Genomic DNA, 16,486 nt, shown 5'->3' with positions numbered 1-16,486 from the left:
GATGGAGAGCTAGATCTCCATTCCACTGGTTCACTCTGCAAATGTTTTCAATAGCTGGATCTGGCCTAAGCTAGAGCCAGGAACTCAATCTATATCTCCCAAATGGGTAAAGAATCCTAAATATTTGAGCCATCATCTGCTACCTCCCAGGGTGCCTGTTAACAGGAAGCTAGAATTAGGAATGGAGCCAAGACTCAAGCCCAGACACTCTAATGTGGGATGAGAGAGTCCCAGGTGGCATCCTAACACTGAGGCCAAATGCTTGTCCCATAGGCATATGTTTAGGTTAAGTTCATCATGTAAGTTTTTTCTTTAGGCGTTTGGAGCCCAGTAAAGAAAGATTTTCTAGTCCTATATCTTGGCACCAATGTAATTAACTTGCTTTCTCAGATTTCTTTAGAGTGCAAACTTTTTTAAAAAAAGATTTATTTATTATTTATTTGAAAGGTAGAGTTACACAGAAGCAGAGGCAGAAAGAGAGAGGTCTTCCAACTGCTGGTTCACTTCCCCAAATGGTCGCAACAGCTGGAACTGAGCCAGTCCTAAGCAGGAGCTTCCTGTGGGTCTCCCAAGTGGGTGCGGGAGCCCAAGCACTTGGGCCATCCTCTACTGCTTTCCCAGGCCACGGCAGAGAGCTGGATTGGAAGTGGAACAGCCAGGACTTGAACTGGTGCCCATATAGGATGACGGCGCAGGAGGTGGCTTTACCTGCTACACCACAGCACCAGCCCCGAGAGTGTAAACTTTTAAAGTAGAACTTAAAATTTTAACAAAAAAGTTTAAATATTTAAAAAATTGTTATTTATATATTAAGGTTTTTTTTGCTTGAAATTTTCTAGGCTCTTCCAAATTCTGCTTTCCTGGTGGATTCTGAATTTTTTGTTCAATTAAATAGATAATCATGGAAAAGAATGTTTAAAAATCAAAGCTTTTTATTATACCAACTATTAAAGTAATTAAATGTAAAATTTATAAATACACATGCTAGAGAAACAGAGTGGACATTGTATACTTTATTAAATGAAATGGAAATATCTTTTTTCTCTGTCTCTACAAGCATTGATTATACCCACAAAATCACTATTTAGTGATTTTTCTATGTATAATTTGGAGATTATGATTGTTTAGGAACTTTGAGAGAAGTTCTCTAAACAGCAAATATTATAAGAATGATGTGAGGCCCGGTGTGGTGGCATAGTGGGTAAAACCACCGCCTGTGTTGCTGGCATCCCATATGGATGCCAGTTCAAGTCTCAGCTGCTCCACTTCCAATCCAGCTTTCTGCTATGGCCTGGAAAAGCAGTGGATGATGGCCCAAGTCCTTGGTCCCCTGTACCTGTGTGGGAGACCTGGAAGAAGCTCCAGGCTCCTGGCTTCAGATTGCCCAAACTCTGGCCATTTCAGCTATTTGGGGAGTGATGGAAGGCCTCTCTCTCTCGTTCTCTCTCTCTCTCTCTGCCTCTGCCACTGCCTCTCTATAACTCTGCCTTTCAAATAAGTGGATAAACCTTTTTAAAAAAAGAAAAGAAAAACAATGTAAGAATTGCTTAGAAAACTAGAAAAAGTATAATATAAAATGACTAACTTTGAACATATATTTTTGTTTCATCTGAATTTTTAAGAAGATACATGAATTATTTGATTTGATGATAGAAAATGTTTTCATTAGATAAAAAGTTTTTATTTTATTTTGATTGTGGAAGTTGTTCACACACATAAAAAAATACAGGGAAGTTCTTTCATTTGGTTTTGGAGCTTTAAACTTTTTCTTTCTCTGTCTTTTCTGTCTTCCAGTTGGTTGTTTAGCCTTGATAGCAATTGTTTAAATAAGATTGTAGACTTATAATCATTTTATAAAAAGCTGAAATCTTAGTGAAATAAATTCAAAGTTAGAGGTAGAAATAGAGGGATGAAGATTTAGATTTTGCTGAAAGCTTGAGGTATAATCAATAAAGATTAAGTCGTAGTATAGTCTGGAGTCACTGCAAGATGAAAGGTCCCCGCGGCTAACCCTGTCTCTGGTCTGGTTTTCTGTTGATCCCGTGAGCACAGAGATGCAGGATCTGCCGTGGGGGTAAGTGTTCCCATGAAGCAGTGGGTGTGCTGGACCAGGAGGGCATCAAGGATGCAGACTTTGTTCTTTATGTTGGTGCTCTGGCCACTGAGAGGTGCAGCCATGAAAACATCATCTCATATGCGGCCTATTGTCAGCAGGAAGCACAAATGGACAGGTAAACATTCCTCTGAGACCTCTCCTGAAGATTTATTAATGAGAACTCTTAAAACACGTTCATGTATCTTTCATTTGTCACATTGCCTCTAGTGGTGAGAACTAGCTTTCTGCCTGGCCTGGCCTGGGGTGTGGGCCAGCTGGGACTGTTGTTCATGTGGGGAAGGAGATTTGAGTCAGATGGAAGGAGAAGAGGGAAAGCCTCCTTCCATTTTTTTCCCCTGCCACTCTTCTTCCATTCCCACACTATGCTTTTTGCCTTCAGAGAAAAGGTGTGTTGCCTAGAGAATTTGCTGCGAGCTGAATATCCCCCTAAGGAAACAATTTGATCCTTAAAGCCAGCACTTCTGTGCTAAAAGTGTGACATGTTAAAAGTGTCTAATTGTCCTATCATTTGTTATACAGTATATGCTTCACTTAGCTAAATGATCACTTAAAAATTCAGTCTTCTTTATTATTTACAAAAGATTTCAGAACTTTTTCCTAGTGAAGGAGCCCAGCCTTGAAATGAAAAGTTATTAAATATGCAAAAGTTGCCCATCACACACCAGACAAATCAATTAAAGGTAGTAGAACTTGCCACATGTCTCAGAATAGATTGTATGTCACATTCTCAAATCTGGGAGCAATTAGTGTGACTAATTTATGCACACGTAAGAACTACTACAGAGATGCTAAACATCCATCTATCTGTCAAGAGTAGCAGACCTTAAAGAGATGTCCCATGTCTATTGATATGGAATTATTTAAGGAAAAAATGGAACTGTTAGTTGAACTAAGAAGGCAATACAGAGAAAACACTACAGATTCATACTGTCAGTTTTGAAGGTGCTAAGGACGTCAAAGTCAGCAGCATGTACAGTCTGCCTTCCATATTCTGCAGGTTCTCCATGCTGCTAATAAAGCAACATTGGATCAAAAATATTCGGGGAAACAATTGCAACTATACTGAACATGTACAGACTTTTTCTTGTCATTATTCTCTAAACAACATAGTGTAACATCAATTTGTAAGCATGTATGTCATATTAGATATGACAAATAATGTACAGATGGTTAAGTTATATGGAAGGATGTCTATAGGTTATACACAAATCCCATGGCATGTTACATACTAGACTTGGGCATCTGCAGATTCTGATGTCCATGGGAGGTCCTGAAGCCAATCCCCTGGATGCCTACGGTTGGCAATATTGTCAAAAGCAGTGTGTTACCATGATACTGTGAGGTTTTGGATGGGCTTTGGAAATCCTCTCAGGAATCTAGGCTGCGTGTTGAGAAAGCTTAGTGTCCACTACTGAATGTGCTACTGCAGGAGGCAGTGCTGAGTGCTTTCAGGGGTATGTGTGTGCCAGAGTTTCCTTTTTCCTGAGAAGTTGTCATTGAATTTTTGATATTTTATAATTAATGGTGTCTTAGGATCAAGGAAAATGTGATACTTGAAGTGCTACATGAATGGTGGCCCAGTTATTTGTTGAAGAGAAGTGCTTTCTAACAGCAGATGTCCTTGAGAAATAAGCCTTCACAGTAGCAGTGCTACAAAACCATGGTTCTTAGTTTCTAAGTTTGACCTAAAACATGGATTGCATACGCAGGTGAAACTTCATTTAGGATATGCTATTAGGTCTCAAAAGAACATTGCGAAACAGTGTATATGCTTTTCCATATTTAAATGTTTATAGCACTGTAATGATTAGTTTACATTTGATATGAACAGGTAGCTAAGTGTTCTTTGTACTAGTGAATATGAAGCTGTTCCTGTATGTCTACTCATATCAGGGGAAAGATTTTGATTTCTTTTAAGAGTGTCACGTTGGAAGAAAAGGCCATATCTTCACTGTTCATTTTGAATCTTTTTGAGGAGAGTGAAACTTTGCCTGTGCATAGTACCTAATTAGTTGCCAACAGACTAGGTGAACAGAATAGACATGTACTCCTGCCTAATGGAATTTACAGAGTACAGACTGAGAGAGTATTAGTTAATGTGCTTGCAAATAAATGCATGATTTCACAATATGATAAATACCTTTTAGAAAAAACCAGGATGCTGGGACTGGTATTGTGGCACAGTACATAATGCAGCATACCATATGGGTGCTAGTTTGAGTCCTAGCTGCTCCACTTCCAATCCAGTTCCCTGCTCATGAGCCTGGGAAAGCAACAGTAGATGGCGCAAGGCTTGGGTCCCTGTGCCTTTGTGGGAGACCTGGAAGAAGCTCCTGGCTCCTCGCTTTTACTTAGCTCAGCCCTGGCTGTTGCAGCCATCTGGGGAGTGAACCAGCAAATGGAAGGTCTCTCTCTCTCTCTCTCTCTCTATCTCTCTCTCTCTATCTCTCTATCTCTATCTCTATCTCTATCTCTATCTCTATCTCTATCTCTATCTCTATCTCTATCTCTTTGCTTCTTCCTCTCTTTGTAACTCTGCCTTTCAAATAAATAAAATAAATCTTAAAAAAAAGGATGCTGTAATATAAAAAGGAAAACAAAGGGACACTGCATTTTGATCAATTGGGTGAGGAAGGCCTCTGAAAAAGGGAAATTTTAGTGGTTACCTGAACATTGGTAGACTTTAGTGAAAAAATTTGTTAGGGGAAAGAGCTTATGTTAAGAAATCGCCACGTGCACCTGTTGCTCCGAAGCCGCTTCAGTAGACACTGTGTCCGAGGACAAGTGCTTGGAAAGGCAGACAGAACCATTGTGTTCTCAGTGCTGTAGGGAGTCCCTGAAGGGCTTTAGGCCTGGCAGTGGCTTCATTTTATATTTTAGAGATCACCGTGGTGTTGTTGTTGTTAAGATTTACTTATTTATTTGAAAGGCAGAGTGACAGGGAGAGAAAGAGAGATCTTCCATTCTCTGGTTCACTCTCCAGCCTGGGGTGGGCGAGGACAAGCCAGGAACTCCATCTGAGTCTTCTTCGTTCATGGTGGGGGCCCAAGTACTTGGCATCACATGCTGCTTTCCTGGCCACATTAGCAGGGAGTTGTATCAGGAGACGAGCCGCCAGTGCTCCTATGGATAGGGGATGCCAGCATCTCAAACTGAGGCTTCACTTGGTACAGAAACACCAGCCCCCCTCCACTTTTTTAAAACTTTAAATAAAGTAAGTGTTCTTTGTAATAGGTACTTGTAACTTCTGGGTTTGTGGTTATTTCTATGGTGAAATATTACCTTGGAGTTCCTAAGGACCTTGGAGTCCCTTAGCCTTACTCATTTGCCACAGCTTTTGGAAACCAGGTATCTGCAAGGTAGATCTGAGTCATCCTGGACTCTGGGTCCTAGTCTAGACTCTGGTTCTAGACACAGGGAGAGCTGTGGAATTCTGTACATTCCAAAAGATGTAGAATTTGAAAGAAGATAATGGGAAGATAAAAAATCTTTTTGTGAATATAAGCAGTGTTGGGGCAGGAGAAAGATGGAGAGAAGGTTCAGCAACTTTCAGTAACCTGAACAGTTTGCTTATTGTCCTGTTAATGTATTTGATTTTTCTTTCTACCTGTCTGTGTGCCTGAAAGAATGGTGAAATGCTGAAGTCAAATATGGATTTTGCAAGTAAAATAGTGTTTGAATACTTCTGTTCATTTTTTAAAAATTATATTGACATTTAAAATTTTTATATTTTTTAAAAATTCATACTAAAGTATAATAAACTGAATATGTTCCTTTTATGGAAACAGGTGTTATTAAGTTATAGGAAAGCAAAGTGTACGTGTCTTGAAAATAAAAGATAGTGAAAGTTAGCTGCTAGAGTTCAGAATTACATTTGACATTAGCAAATACTTTTTATGTCTGAGCAATTGTGATAGAGAAGTCTAGATGAGAAATATTGTTCTGATATATTAAAAAACACTCAACATCTATTTTAACAGGCCAATAGCAGGATATGCTAACCTGTGTCCAAATATGATCTCTACCCAGCCTCAGGAGTTTGTTGGGATGCTGTCCACGGTGAAACATGAGATTATTCATGCCCTGGTAATTCTACCTTCACCTAATGTTCTTTCTTGCATGCCTTGGTTTTCTGTTTATTATGCTCTTATACTGTTATTTTTATACATATATTAACATTTAAGATTATGTGGATTCTTATATTCATGTTCAGTAAAACCTGATTAATTAGGTTTCTGCCAATATAGAAAGTTTTGATGATCAGGATAGTGTCTGGGTCGAATTTTGCTGTCTAATATAATTAAAGACTAAATCCATTAGGTAAATTTTTGAGAGAAGAATTAAGATTCTCAAGAAAATCTCAGGAGTGGGAATTATGACACAGCTGGTTAAGTCGCCACTTGCAACACCAGCATCCTGTTTCAGAGTGCAGGTTCAAGTCCCAGTTGCTGTATTTCCAATCCAGCTCCTTGCTAATGTGCCTGAGAAAGCAGAAGATGGCCTAACTTCTTGTACCCCTGCCACTCATGTGGGAGACCAGGATGGGGTTTCGGGCTCCTAGCTTCAGGTTGGCTTAACCTGGCCATTGAGGCCATCTGGGGAGTGAACCAGCGGAAGGGAGATCTCTCTCTCTCCCTTGTTCTCTTTCTCTCTCTGTTACCCTACCTTCCAAATCTTAAAGTGAAAAACAGTCATTAGAAAAATTAAATTTCCTGTACAGTGATAACTGATAAGCTAGCTATAGCTTTTTCTTATTTCTTAGCTCATTTCTAAAAGCCTGTCTGGGTTTTCTAAAATTTATGTAAACCAACTTATTGAGAATTTCTCATTCTTTTTCCCCAATTTGTTCAAAACAGTATACTTTTACTATATATGTCTAAAGTTGCTAAAGACTCTAGGAAATGTTCTTCTAATGCCATTTGTGTATTTAGAAAATAGAGGGTAGCAAAATTTGATGTCTGAGAGAGAGAATGAATCACAAAGACATGGGTAGGAATCTTCTTACCTATATCACTAAAAGGCATCTTAGACAAATTACTTAGCCTTTGTAAAAGCCTCAGTTTTTTATCCTTGTGTGTAAAATGAGGACAGTAGCAGTACACTTTTAAAAGCTGGTAGGGACAGGGTGTTTAATGCAGTAGTTATGACACAGTTTAGGACACCCTACTTTCACGTCATGGCTCTACTTCCAATTCCAACTTCCTGCTAATGCACACCCTGAGAGGCACCCTGAGATAGCTCATGGACCTGGGTCCTTGCCCCTCATGTGGGAGACCCAGACTGAGTTTAGACTTCTGGCTTCTTCCTGGCCTGTCACTGGTTGTTGTGGGCATTTGGGGATTGAACCAGTGAATGGACAATCTCTCACCGTTTCTGTTTCTCTGTCTCTCTGCCTTTCAAATAAATAAAATTTTAAAAATGTTTTTATAAAGTTTGTGGAAAATGGAATTAAAAAGTAAGTTTATTTCAGAGCAGAAAAACATTGAAAACCATGGATACAAGGATTCTCTAAAGAATTCATAGAAAATATATATTATGACAAAAAAACTATGCATGGATTTGAAATTTCTTTGCACAAAATAAACTGGCACCATAAGGGATGCTGGCATCACAGGCAGCAACTTAACCTACTGCACCACAGTGCTGGCCCCTAAAATCCTTTTTTTTTTTTTTAATTTATTTGAAAGGTACAGAGACTGAAAGAAAGAGAAAAACAGACAGGCACACAGACGAAGATGTCTTATACCCTGGGTCACTTCTCAAATTCCTGCAATAGCTGAGCTTGGATTGGGCTAAAGGCAGGAGCTAGGAAGTCAATCCAAGTTTTTCATATGGGTGGTAGGGACCCAACCACTTGAGCCATATCACTTGATTTTTCCCAGAGTACATATTAGCAAGAAGCTAGAGTCGGGATGGAGTCAAGTCTCGAACCCAGGTACTCCAGTATGGGATGTGAGCGTTCCCAGAAGTATCTTAACTACTGTGCCACAAGTCCACCCCTAAACTTACCTTTTCCTCCCTCCCTCCCTCCCTTCCTTCGTTTCTTTTTTTTTTTTTTTTTAAATTTATTTGAAAAGCGGAGCTACAGAGAGAGAAGGAGAGAGAGAGAGAGATCAATCTTCCATCTGCTGGTTCACTCCACAAATGGCCACAACAACTAGGCTGGGCCAGGTCAAAGCCAGGAGCAAGAAGCTTAGGGGCTTCTTCTGTGTCTCCCACATGGGTGCAGGGGACCAGGTACCTGGGCCTTCTTCCATTGCTTTCTCAGGTGTATTAGCAGGGAGCTGGATCAGAAGTGGAGCAGCTGGAACTCAAGCTGACACCCATATGGGATGCAGGCAGAGGCTTAGCCTTCTATACCACAATGTGCCGGCCCCCTAAACTTACCTTTTAATTCCCTTTTCACAAACTTTTTGAAGCACCCTCAAAGAAAGGATTTTTTTCTTTTTTTTTTTTTAAAAGATCTTATTTATTTATTTATTTGAGAGGTAGAGTTACTGACAGTGAGAGAGAGAGACATAAAGGTCTTCCTTCTGTTGGTTCACCCCCCAAATGGCTGCTGCAGCCAGAACTACACCGATCCGAAGCCAGGAGCCAGGTGCTTTCTCCTGGCCTCTCATGCAGGTGCAGGCACCCAAGCACTTGGGCCATCCTCCACTGCCCTCCCGGGCCACAGCAGAGAGCTGGACTGGAAGAAGAGCAGCCCGGACTAGAACCTGGTGCCCATATGGGATGCCAGCGCCTCAGGTGGAGGATTAGCCGTTTCTTGAGCCATCACCACTGCCTCCCAGGATCTGCACTAGCAGGAATCTGGAGTTAGGAGCTAAAGGTGGGTGTTGAATTCAGGCACTGTGATGTGGGACACAGGCATCTTAAATGCTAGGCCAATTGTCCACCCCAGTTTTCCTTTCATTAAAAAAAGTTAAGGGGCCAGTACTGTGGTGGAGCAGGTAAAGCCACTGCCTACAATGCTGGCATCTGATATGGGCTCCAGACCCAGCTGTTCCACTTCCAGTCCAGTTCTCTGCTGTGGCCTGGGAAAGCAGTAGAAGATGGCCCAAGTGCTTGAGGCTCTGCACCCATGTGGGAGACCTGGAAGAAGCTCCTGGCTCCTGACTTCATTTAGGCTCAGCTCCGGCTGTTGCAGCCATTTGGGGAGTGAACCAGCGGTTGGAAGACCTCTCTCTCTCTCTCTCTCTCTCTCTATGCCTTTCAAATAAATAAATAAATAAATAATTTTTTTAAAAGTTAAGTTGAACCTGGTGATTGTAGTGAAAGATAAGCATCATTCTAAGTAACATTTTTAGCACAAAGAACTATAGATAATTCAATACTGAGAGAACCAAAGAAAAGCAACAGATACGTTTATTTATAAGGCAGAGTGACAGAGAGAGAGAGGGAGAGACAGAGAAAGAGAAACTTTACATTTATTGGTTCACTAACCCCAAATGCCTACAATAGCCAGGAGTGGGCCAAGCTGAAGCCAGAAGCCCAGAACTCCGTCTGGGTCTCCCGTGTCAGTAACAGACCCAAGTTCTTGGGCTGACTGTTGCCTTCTCAGGTGTATTAGCAGGAAGCTGGCTCAGAAGCATCCTGTCCAGAACTTGAACCAGGCGCTCCAGAGTGGAATGCAGGTGTCCCAAGCAGCAGCTTGTCCTGCCAGTGCCAGACTGCCTACCCCTCTAACTGTGTACTTTCAAATGGTAACATTTGGGTGGGCATTTGGCCGAGGGGTAAAGCAACAAATGGAAGCTCTCTCTGTCTTGCTTTCTTACTCTGCCCCTGCACCTGTCTAATTTTAAAAAGACAAAAAGAAATCATCCTGGAATGGAACTCACTGACTTGCCTCCCCAGTTCCTCCTCCTAACTTCTATTCTGCTTTCTGTTCTCTGTGAGTGTGACTATTCTAGGGGCCTCAGTGGAATCATACAATATTTGTCTTTTTGTGTCTGGCTTATTTCACCTAACACAGTGTCTTCAAGGTTCATCCATGTAATAATATGTACAATTTCATTCCCCTTTAAGGCTGGTTAATATTCCATTTTTTGTGTATACCAAACATGATACCACTTTTGTAAGTTTTTAATCTCCACAAATAAAAGTGTATCTTGTTTATGGTTATAAATATGAGTATAGTCAAAGTATAATAACGTTCATGAGAATTATGCACCCTTATGTCAAGGTAGTGGTTACCTCTGGGAGAAGTAGGAGAAAGGGATGAGATTATAGGGCTTCAGCAATATTGCTCTCCAATGATTTCCTTCTTAAAAAAAATCTGAAGATGGTATGGCAAAACTAATATCATAATTCTCTTAAAGAAGATGCATGCATTTCTATTTTTTTTTGATTTTTCATATATTTTAATAATTTAAGCCTTAAAAACTGTCTTGAGGAGCAATAAGAATTAAATAATTTGGGGCCAGTGCTGCGGCTCAATAGGCTAATCCTCTGCCTGCAGTGCCGGCACCCAGGGTTCTAGTCCTTGTCGGGGCGCCGGATTCTGTCCCGGTTGCCCCTCTTCCAGTCCAGCTCTCTGCTGTGGCTCAGGAGTGCAGTGGAGGATGGCCCAAGTCCTTGGGCCCTGTACCCGCATGGGAGACCAGGAGGAAGCACCTGGCTCCTGGCTTTGGATCAGCGCATTGCGCTGGCCTCAGTGTGCCGGCTGCAATGGCCACTGAAGGTAAACCAACGGAAAAAGGAAGACCTTTCTCTCTGTCTCTCTCTCTCACTGTCCACTCTGTCAAAAAAAAAAAAATAAAATAAAATAAAAAAGAATTAAATAACTGGGACCAGTGCTGCTGTTGTGCAGCCAGTTAAGCCACAGTCAAGCAGTGCTGGCATATCATATGGGTGCCGGTTCATGTCCCAGCTGCTCCATTTCCAACATTTCCAATCCAGCATCCTGCTAATGTGTCTGGGAAAAGCAGAAGAGGTTGGCCCCTGCCACCCACATGGGAGACCTGATGAACTTCCTGGCTCCTGGCTTTGGCCTGGTGCAGTCCCGGCCATCATAGCCATCTGGGAGCAAACCAGCATATAAAGATACTTCCCTCTGTCTTTTGTTCTCTCTCTCTCTGTGTAACTCTGCCTTTCAAATAAATAAATAAATCTTAAAAAAATTTTTTTTACAATGTGAATTTCTATGCTTATAATCAGATTTTAAAAACAGTATTTTTAAGAAGTCTTAAATTTTAATGAGATAATGAGTGCTTCCCATAAAAGTATTCAGATTCCATTCTTTATCTCTTCACCACTCAAATAGATAGAGAAAGGAACTAAAAACCACAAAATTATTGTTTGACATTTCCTTTTCCTTACTGAGATTTCTTTTCTTGCTTTCTTTTCTAATACAATAATAAAAACAAAGCATTTTTTAAAAAAAGACTTATTTATTTTAATGACAGAATTACAAAGACAGGTAGAGAGAAAGAGGTCTTCCATCTGCGGATTCATTCCCCAAATGGCTGCAGTGGCCAGAGCTGGGCAGACCCAAAGCCAAGAGCCAGGAGCTTCTTCTAGGTCTTCCATGTGGGTACAGGGGCCCAAGGACTTGGACCCTTCTCTGCTACTTTCCCAGGCACATTAACAGGGAGCAGATTGGAAGTGGAGCATCCAGGACTTGAACTGGTGTCCATATGGTATCCTGGTGCTGCAGGCCAGGACTGTAACCTGCTGTGCCACAATGCTGGTCCCAAAATCAAACTACTCTATAACTACTTCTTTATGCTTTATACATTGAGAATATGCTATAGCTTGTATACAGATAGCTAACAATCATAACTGGTCACCTAGTAAATTTCTACGCCAACATTCTTTGCTGATATAACTATGAACTCCATGTTTTTCAAGTCTTGACAAAATGATGATGAAATTCACATTATTCTTGTTTTCTTATATGTTTTTTTCTTCTTTACTTTTAAGTCCTTAAGACAAAAAGAAAGTTAATGGAGTCTGTTAAGAAAATTTATAGAGGTGTAATATACAATTCACTGACATTATACAAAGCTTAGAATGGTATAATTTCTCTCATCTTTTATCATATTCTAACTTTATTTTTTTAACTTAAAAAAAAACTTATCAGCTTGAAACTTTTTCCAGGCACTCGGACTTCAGAAGGCTCATCTAATATTGAAACCACCATGGCCTACAGTGGTTGATAGTGGCAGGCATACATAACTTTACAGGGAGTACTTTGTTTGTTAATCATTTAATTTTAAAAAAAGATTTATTTATTTGTTATTTTAAAGAGTTACAGAGAGAGGGGAAGAGGCAGAGGGAGAGAGAAAGATCTTCCATCTGCTGGTTCACTCACCAATGTCCACAATGGCCAGGGCAAGTCAGGCCAGAGCTAGAAGCCAGGAGCTACTTCCATGTCTCCCATGTGGGTGCAGGAGCCCAAGTACTTGGGCTATCCGCCACTGTTTTTTATGGTAGAGTAATGGGTAAAATCACCATATTAGAAATACTGGGGGTGGGAGGTAGCCAGCATCGTGGCATAGCAGGTAATGCCACCACCTGCGAGCTGACATCCCATATGGGCACCAATTTGAGTCCTGGCTGCTCCACTTCTGATCCAGCTCCCTGCTAATGTACTCTGGAAAGCAACAGAGAATAGCCCAAGTCTTGGGACCCTGCACCCTTGTGGGAGACCCAGAAGAAACTCTTGGCTCCTGGCTTTGACTGACCTAGCTCCAGCTTGTTGGGACTATTTGGGGAATAAACAAGCCGATGGGAAATCTCTCTCTGTGTGTCTTTCTCTCTCTCTCTCTCTCTCTCTCTCTCTGTAACTCTACCTTTCAAATAAATAAATAAATCTTTGAAAAAAAAATTCTGAGACTACTGAATAAAATATAGTAAAAGGGCTATGAAAGTGTGTAGCTATGCAGAGCCATGGGCTGCTACTGTTTCTGATAACCGTAGGCATCCTTATAGGAAGAGAGTAAGAATGACTACCTGCCTTCCCCACATTAGACAAATTAAATTGTTAGATGATATTTATATCTGTATTTGAACACATACAAATGTACATCTTCACAGTAATTTTTAATCGAATCTGTGTATTTTATTTTAAGCCTGTGTCAGTCTTGGCTATGCAGTTCACTGTCCTGCTTCCATCTTTTCAACCCTTTCAGCATTTGTCCAGTCCAGCATTCAGAAACGAGGAACAAGGCCCAGACAACTTTAAAAAGCAGACAGAGGAATTAGAAAACACAACAGCTGGTGCTCTGGAGTGTATGGTTTTTAAACTCTGTTAAGGATCATGATAGCACAGTAATTGATGTTTGTAGTGTTTATCCTGTACATAGTTTTTAAATGCTGTTTGGAACAATTTCATTGCAGATGTTTACTTCAAGTAATTAGACACTAAGAGATTCGTAAAAATGGCACATTTAACTGTTGTCCAACCCCAGTGTGAGGGAGGCTCCTCTGGCAGTGTTGTGTACTTGATCACATCTCTTAGGAAAGCAGGCATGTTAAGAGGGATATAATAAACTTGATGTTTTACACTTTAAGAGATTCTGAACTCTTCCTTGTAGGGTTTCTCTGCCGGGCTGTTTGCATTCTACCATGATAAAGATGGAAATCCTCTAACTTCAAGGTTTGCAGATGGTCTCCCACCTTTTAATTACAGGTATTTGTTAGTTTTGTTGTTATTCTCTCTCTTTTTAAAAAAAAAAAAAAAAAAAAAGAGTATTGGCCGGCGCCGTGGCCCACTAGGCTAATCCTCTGCCTGCGGCGCTGGTACTCCGGGTTCTAGTCCCGGTAGGGGCACCGGTTCTAACCCGGTTGCCCCTCTTCCAGTCTAGCTGTCTACTGTGGCCCGGGAGGGCAGTGGAGGATGGCCCAGATGCTTGGGCCCTGCACCCACATAGGAGACCAGGTGAAGCACCTGGCTTCTGGCTTCAAATCGGCACAGCGCATTGGCCGTAACGACCATTTGGGGGGTGAACCAATGGAAGGAAGACCTTTCTCTCTGTCTCTCTCTCTCTCACTATGTAACTCTGCCTGTCAAAAAAAAAAAAAAAAGTATTTATATGTCGCGAGCACCTACTGTCATGCAACTCGACAGTAGCAAGTGCGATGTACGACTTGTCAGTCACGGGGAAGAAAGGAACACCAGGACACAAGACTGTCTTTCCAATGAGAGATTTCATTGCTTACACACCAGGGTTTTTTTTTATCACACTACTCATCAGCATGCTCACTGAGGTCAATACACTTATCAGTATCAATATACTTATCAATCTATACTATTTAATACACTTATCAATAAACACCACTACTTAATGTGACTTAACTACTTAACTTTGCTACTTAGCTTAACGTAACTACTTAGCTTAACTATTTGGCCTAATCACCTAACTTAACATAATTACTTAACACACTTATCAATATCACTAATATCACTATATATAATATCAATAAAATCACTTATCATAACTTATTGCTAACTTAACACACTTACTGAATTACTTAGCTTAACATAACTACTTATCTTCTACTTAACTTATTTACTATAATACTTAACTATCAGAGTAACACTATTTCCTTAATGACTAGAGGACTATTGGAATCAACACCATTAATATCAATATCAATAATACTATTTGAACTTGTTCATTAATCCATAGATCACAGTATACTGTGTTAAAGTAATTTTGAGGGCTATCTAATTATAATGGTATATGTACATCAAGGTTTCCAGCATTATTTACAGATACCTTGCATAGGGTCAAAGCATAGTTATATTATATTACACATGACTAATATTATTTGTAAAAGCTGCGTTTTCAAGGCTCGTATCATGGTCACGAAAAAGAGTGTCAGTGTTGAAGGTCTAGAGCTCCATGTCTCAGCAGAGAAGGATCTCGGATCAGTCACTTACAAGCAGGAAATTGTGGGAAGGCTGTCACTCTGGGAAGTAGGCTCAAAGTTACCAGGCGGACGGCCAGGCGAGAAGTTGGAGAGGTCCCCTGCTGAGAGGCCTGGTCCAGCTTTATGGTCAGTCTGGTAGTAGGCTGATAAGGACTCCAGGCAAGGCGGTGAGGCAGCATCTTGGCTGGAGTTTTGATCCCGTAGTCGCCTTGTGTAGCTTAACAAGGGGGCTAGCAAGCTGGCACTTCAGCTCCAAGAGCGAGGAGATCCAGAGGTTCGCTCGCACTGGGCCCACTCACACACACACACTCACACAGACAATGGGGTTACAGCTCAGGGACAGCTCTGCAGGTCGGCTTGTGCTGCTACCTGCTCCATGCAGAGTAGCAGGCTGCCCCTTCAGCTCTGGATGTGTGGAGATCCAGAGGTTCACACACACTGGGCCATGATCCCCGAGAGGATGGAGAGTGGTGCAAGGGCTCCCTTTTTATCCTCATTTTTGGCAGCTTGCCATCCTCCAACTTGTCCAATCAATGCTGTTTCCTCCTTGCTTGCAGTTGAACAGTCCAGTCAATACTGTTCCTGCCTTACTTATGTTTGAGCTGTCCAGTCAGCATGGGTAGGAGGGTACTGTCCATTGCACACTGTTATCTGACTGACCAGAGATGTCTGCTTGGTGTGATTAGGAGTGTCTCCCTAACAGCCATTAGGCATTGCCTCAGCTCCTGACTTATAACTCCACTTTACTTTTATTTTGTGGCTAGTGGTAACTTCTTAACTCAATGTTTTACTGTGTTTCCACAGTTCATCTCCTTTCCAGGTAAGCGGTGATCCGTGACTCTCTTTGAGATTCCTGTGGGATTCTCCACATTATATATTTGAGAGTCAGAGAGAGAAGAGTGAGAGAGAAAGCATGCACTCACACCCATCTGCTTATTCGCTCCCCCAAAATGTCCACGAAGACTGGGCCAGGCTGAAGTCAGCAGCCAGGAATTCAGTTCAGGTCTTCCATGTGGGTAGCAGGGACCCATCTCTTTGAGCCATCACTGCTGCCTCTTAGGGTTCAAAATAGTAGGAGGCTGGAATCGGGAGCTGGAGCCAAGTGTCGAACTTGTCCTGCTCCAGTGTGGAACATGTCCTAACTGTTATTTTTACCACAGTCAAATGCCAGCCCCTGAACTTCTCCTTTAGAAGGTTGCTAAGAATGAAATCGGAGAACCATAGCATGTTAGGTGCCATAAGTAATAGTGCCTTTGTGGGTAACCTAAGGAAACTGTAGATGTGAAAACAAGGTAAGGTATGAGGCCTTTTAGCTTCATCCTTCCAGTTTGTGGTTGAAGACACTGAGGTACAGAAGCTCACATGACTTATCCACAGAGCCAGGGCTCTTCTCACCAGCCAGGCTCTTCTCCCACACTGCACTTGTTTTACTTTCAGTACAGTCAGTGTTGTGGGAAAATGTGGGTAGATTATGTTTTACATTTTAGTAATTAT

At 41.3% G+C, this 16,486-nt stretch overlaps 1 protein-coding gene across 7 annotated transcripts in view; it reads left to right on the top strand.

The window, feature by feature from the left end:
* LMLN (leishmanolysin like peptidase) overlaps window positions 1–16,486 on the top strand; it is an 88,543-nt gene that overhangs the window by 16,936 nt on the left and 55,121 nt on the right. For 2 of the 7 annotated variants that reach the window (XR_016233154.1, XM_002716542.6), the window contains exons 6-8: window positions 2,053–2,231; window positions 6,097–6,202; window positions 13,654–13,748. Coding sequence is in view for 5 of the 7 variants with exons in the window: in XM_002716542.6 (XP_002716588.4) it covers window positions 2,053–2,231; window positions 6,097–6,202; window positions 13,654–13,748 (380 nt within the window). In the remaining 2 variants the exon portion in view is untranslated. Of the gene's footprint in view, window positions 1–2,047; window positions 2,232–6,096; window positions 6,203–8,681; window positions 8,946–13,653; window positions 13,749–16,486 lie in introns of all 7 variants that reach the window. The other 5 variants (XR_016233155.1, XM_089331893.1, XM_089331891.1 and 2 more) reach the window with 5 other exon arrangements.

The sequence above is a fragment of the Oryctolagus cuniculus genome, chromosome 4 (assembly GCF_051225735.1).
Source record: "Oryctolagus cuniculus isolate XC-2025 breed Fujian yellow rabbit chromosome 4, ASM5122573v1, whole genome shotgun sequence".
NCBI lineage: Eukaryota > Metazoa > Chordata > Mammalia > Lagomorpha > Leporidae > Oryctolagus > Oryctolagus cuniculus.
Note: the sequence above shows the minus strand (reverse complement) of the source record. Positions and strands in the feature narration are given on the sequence as shown.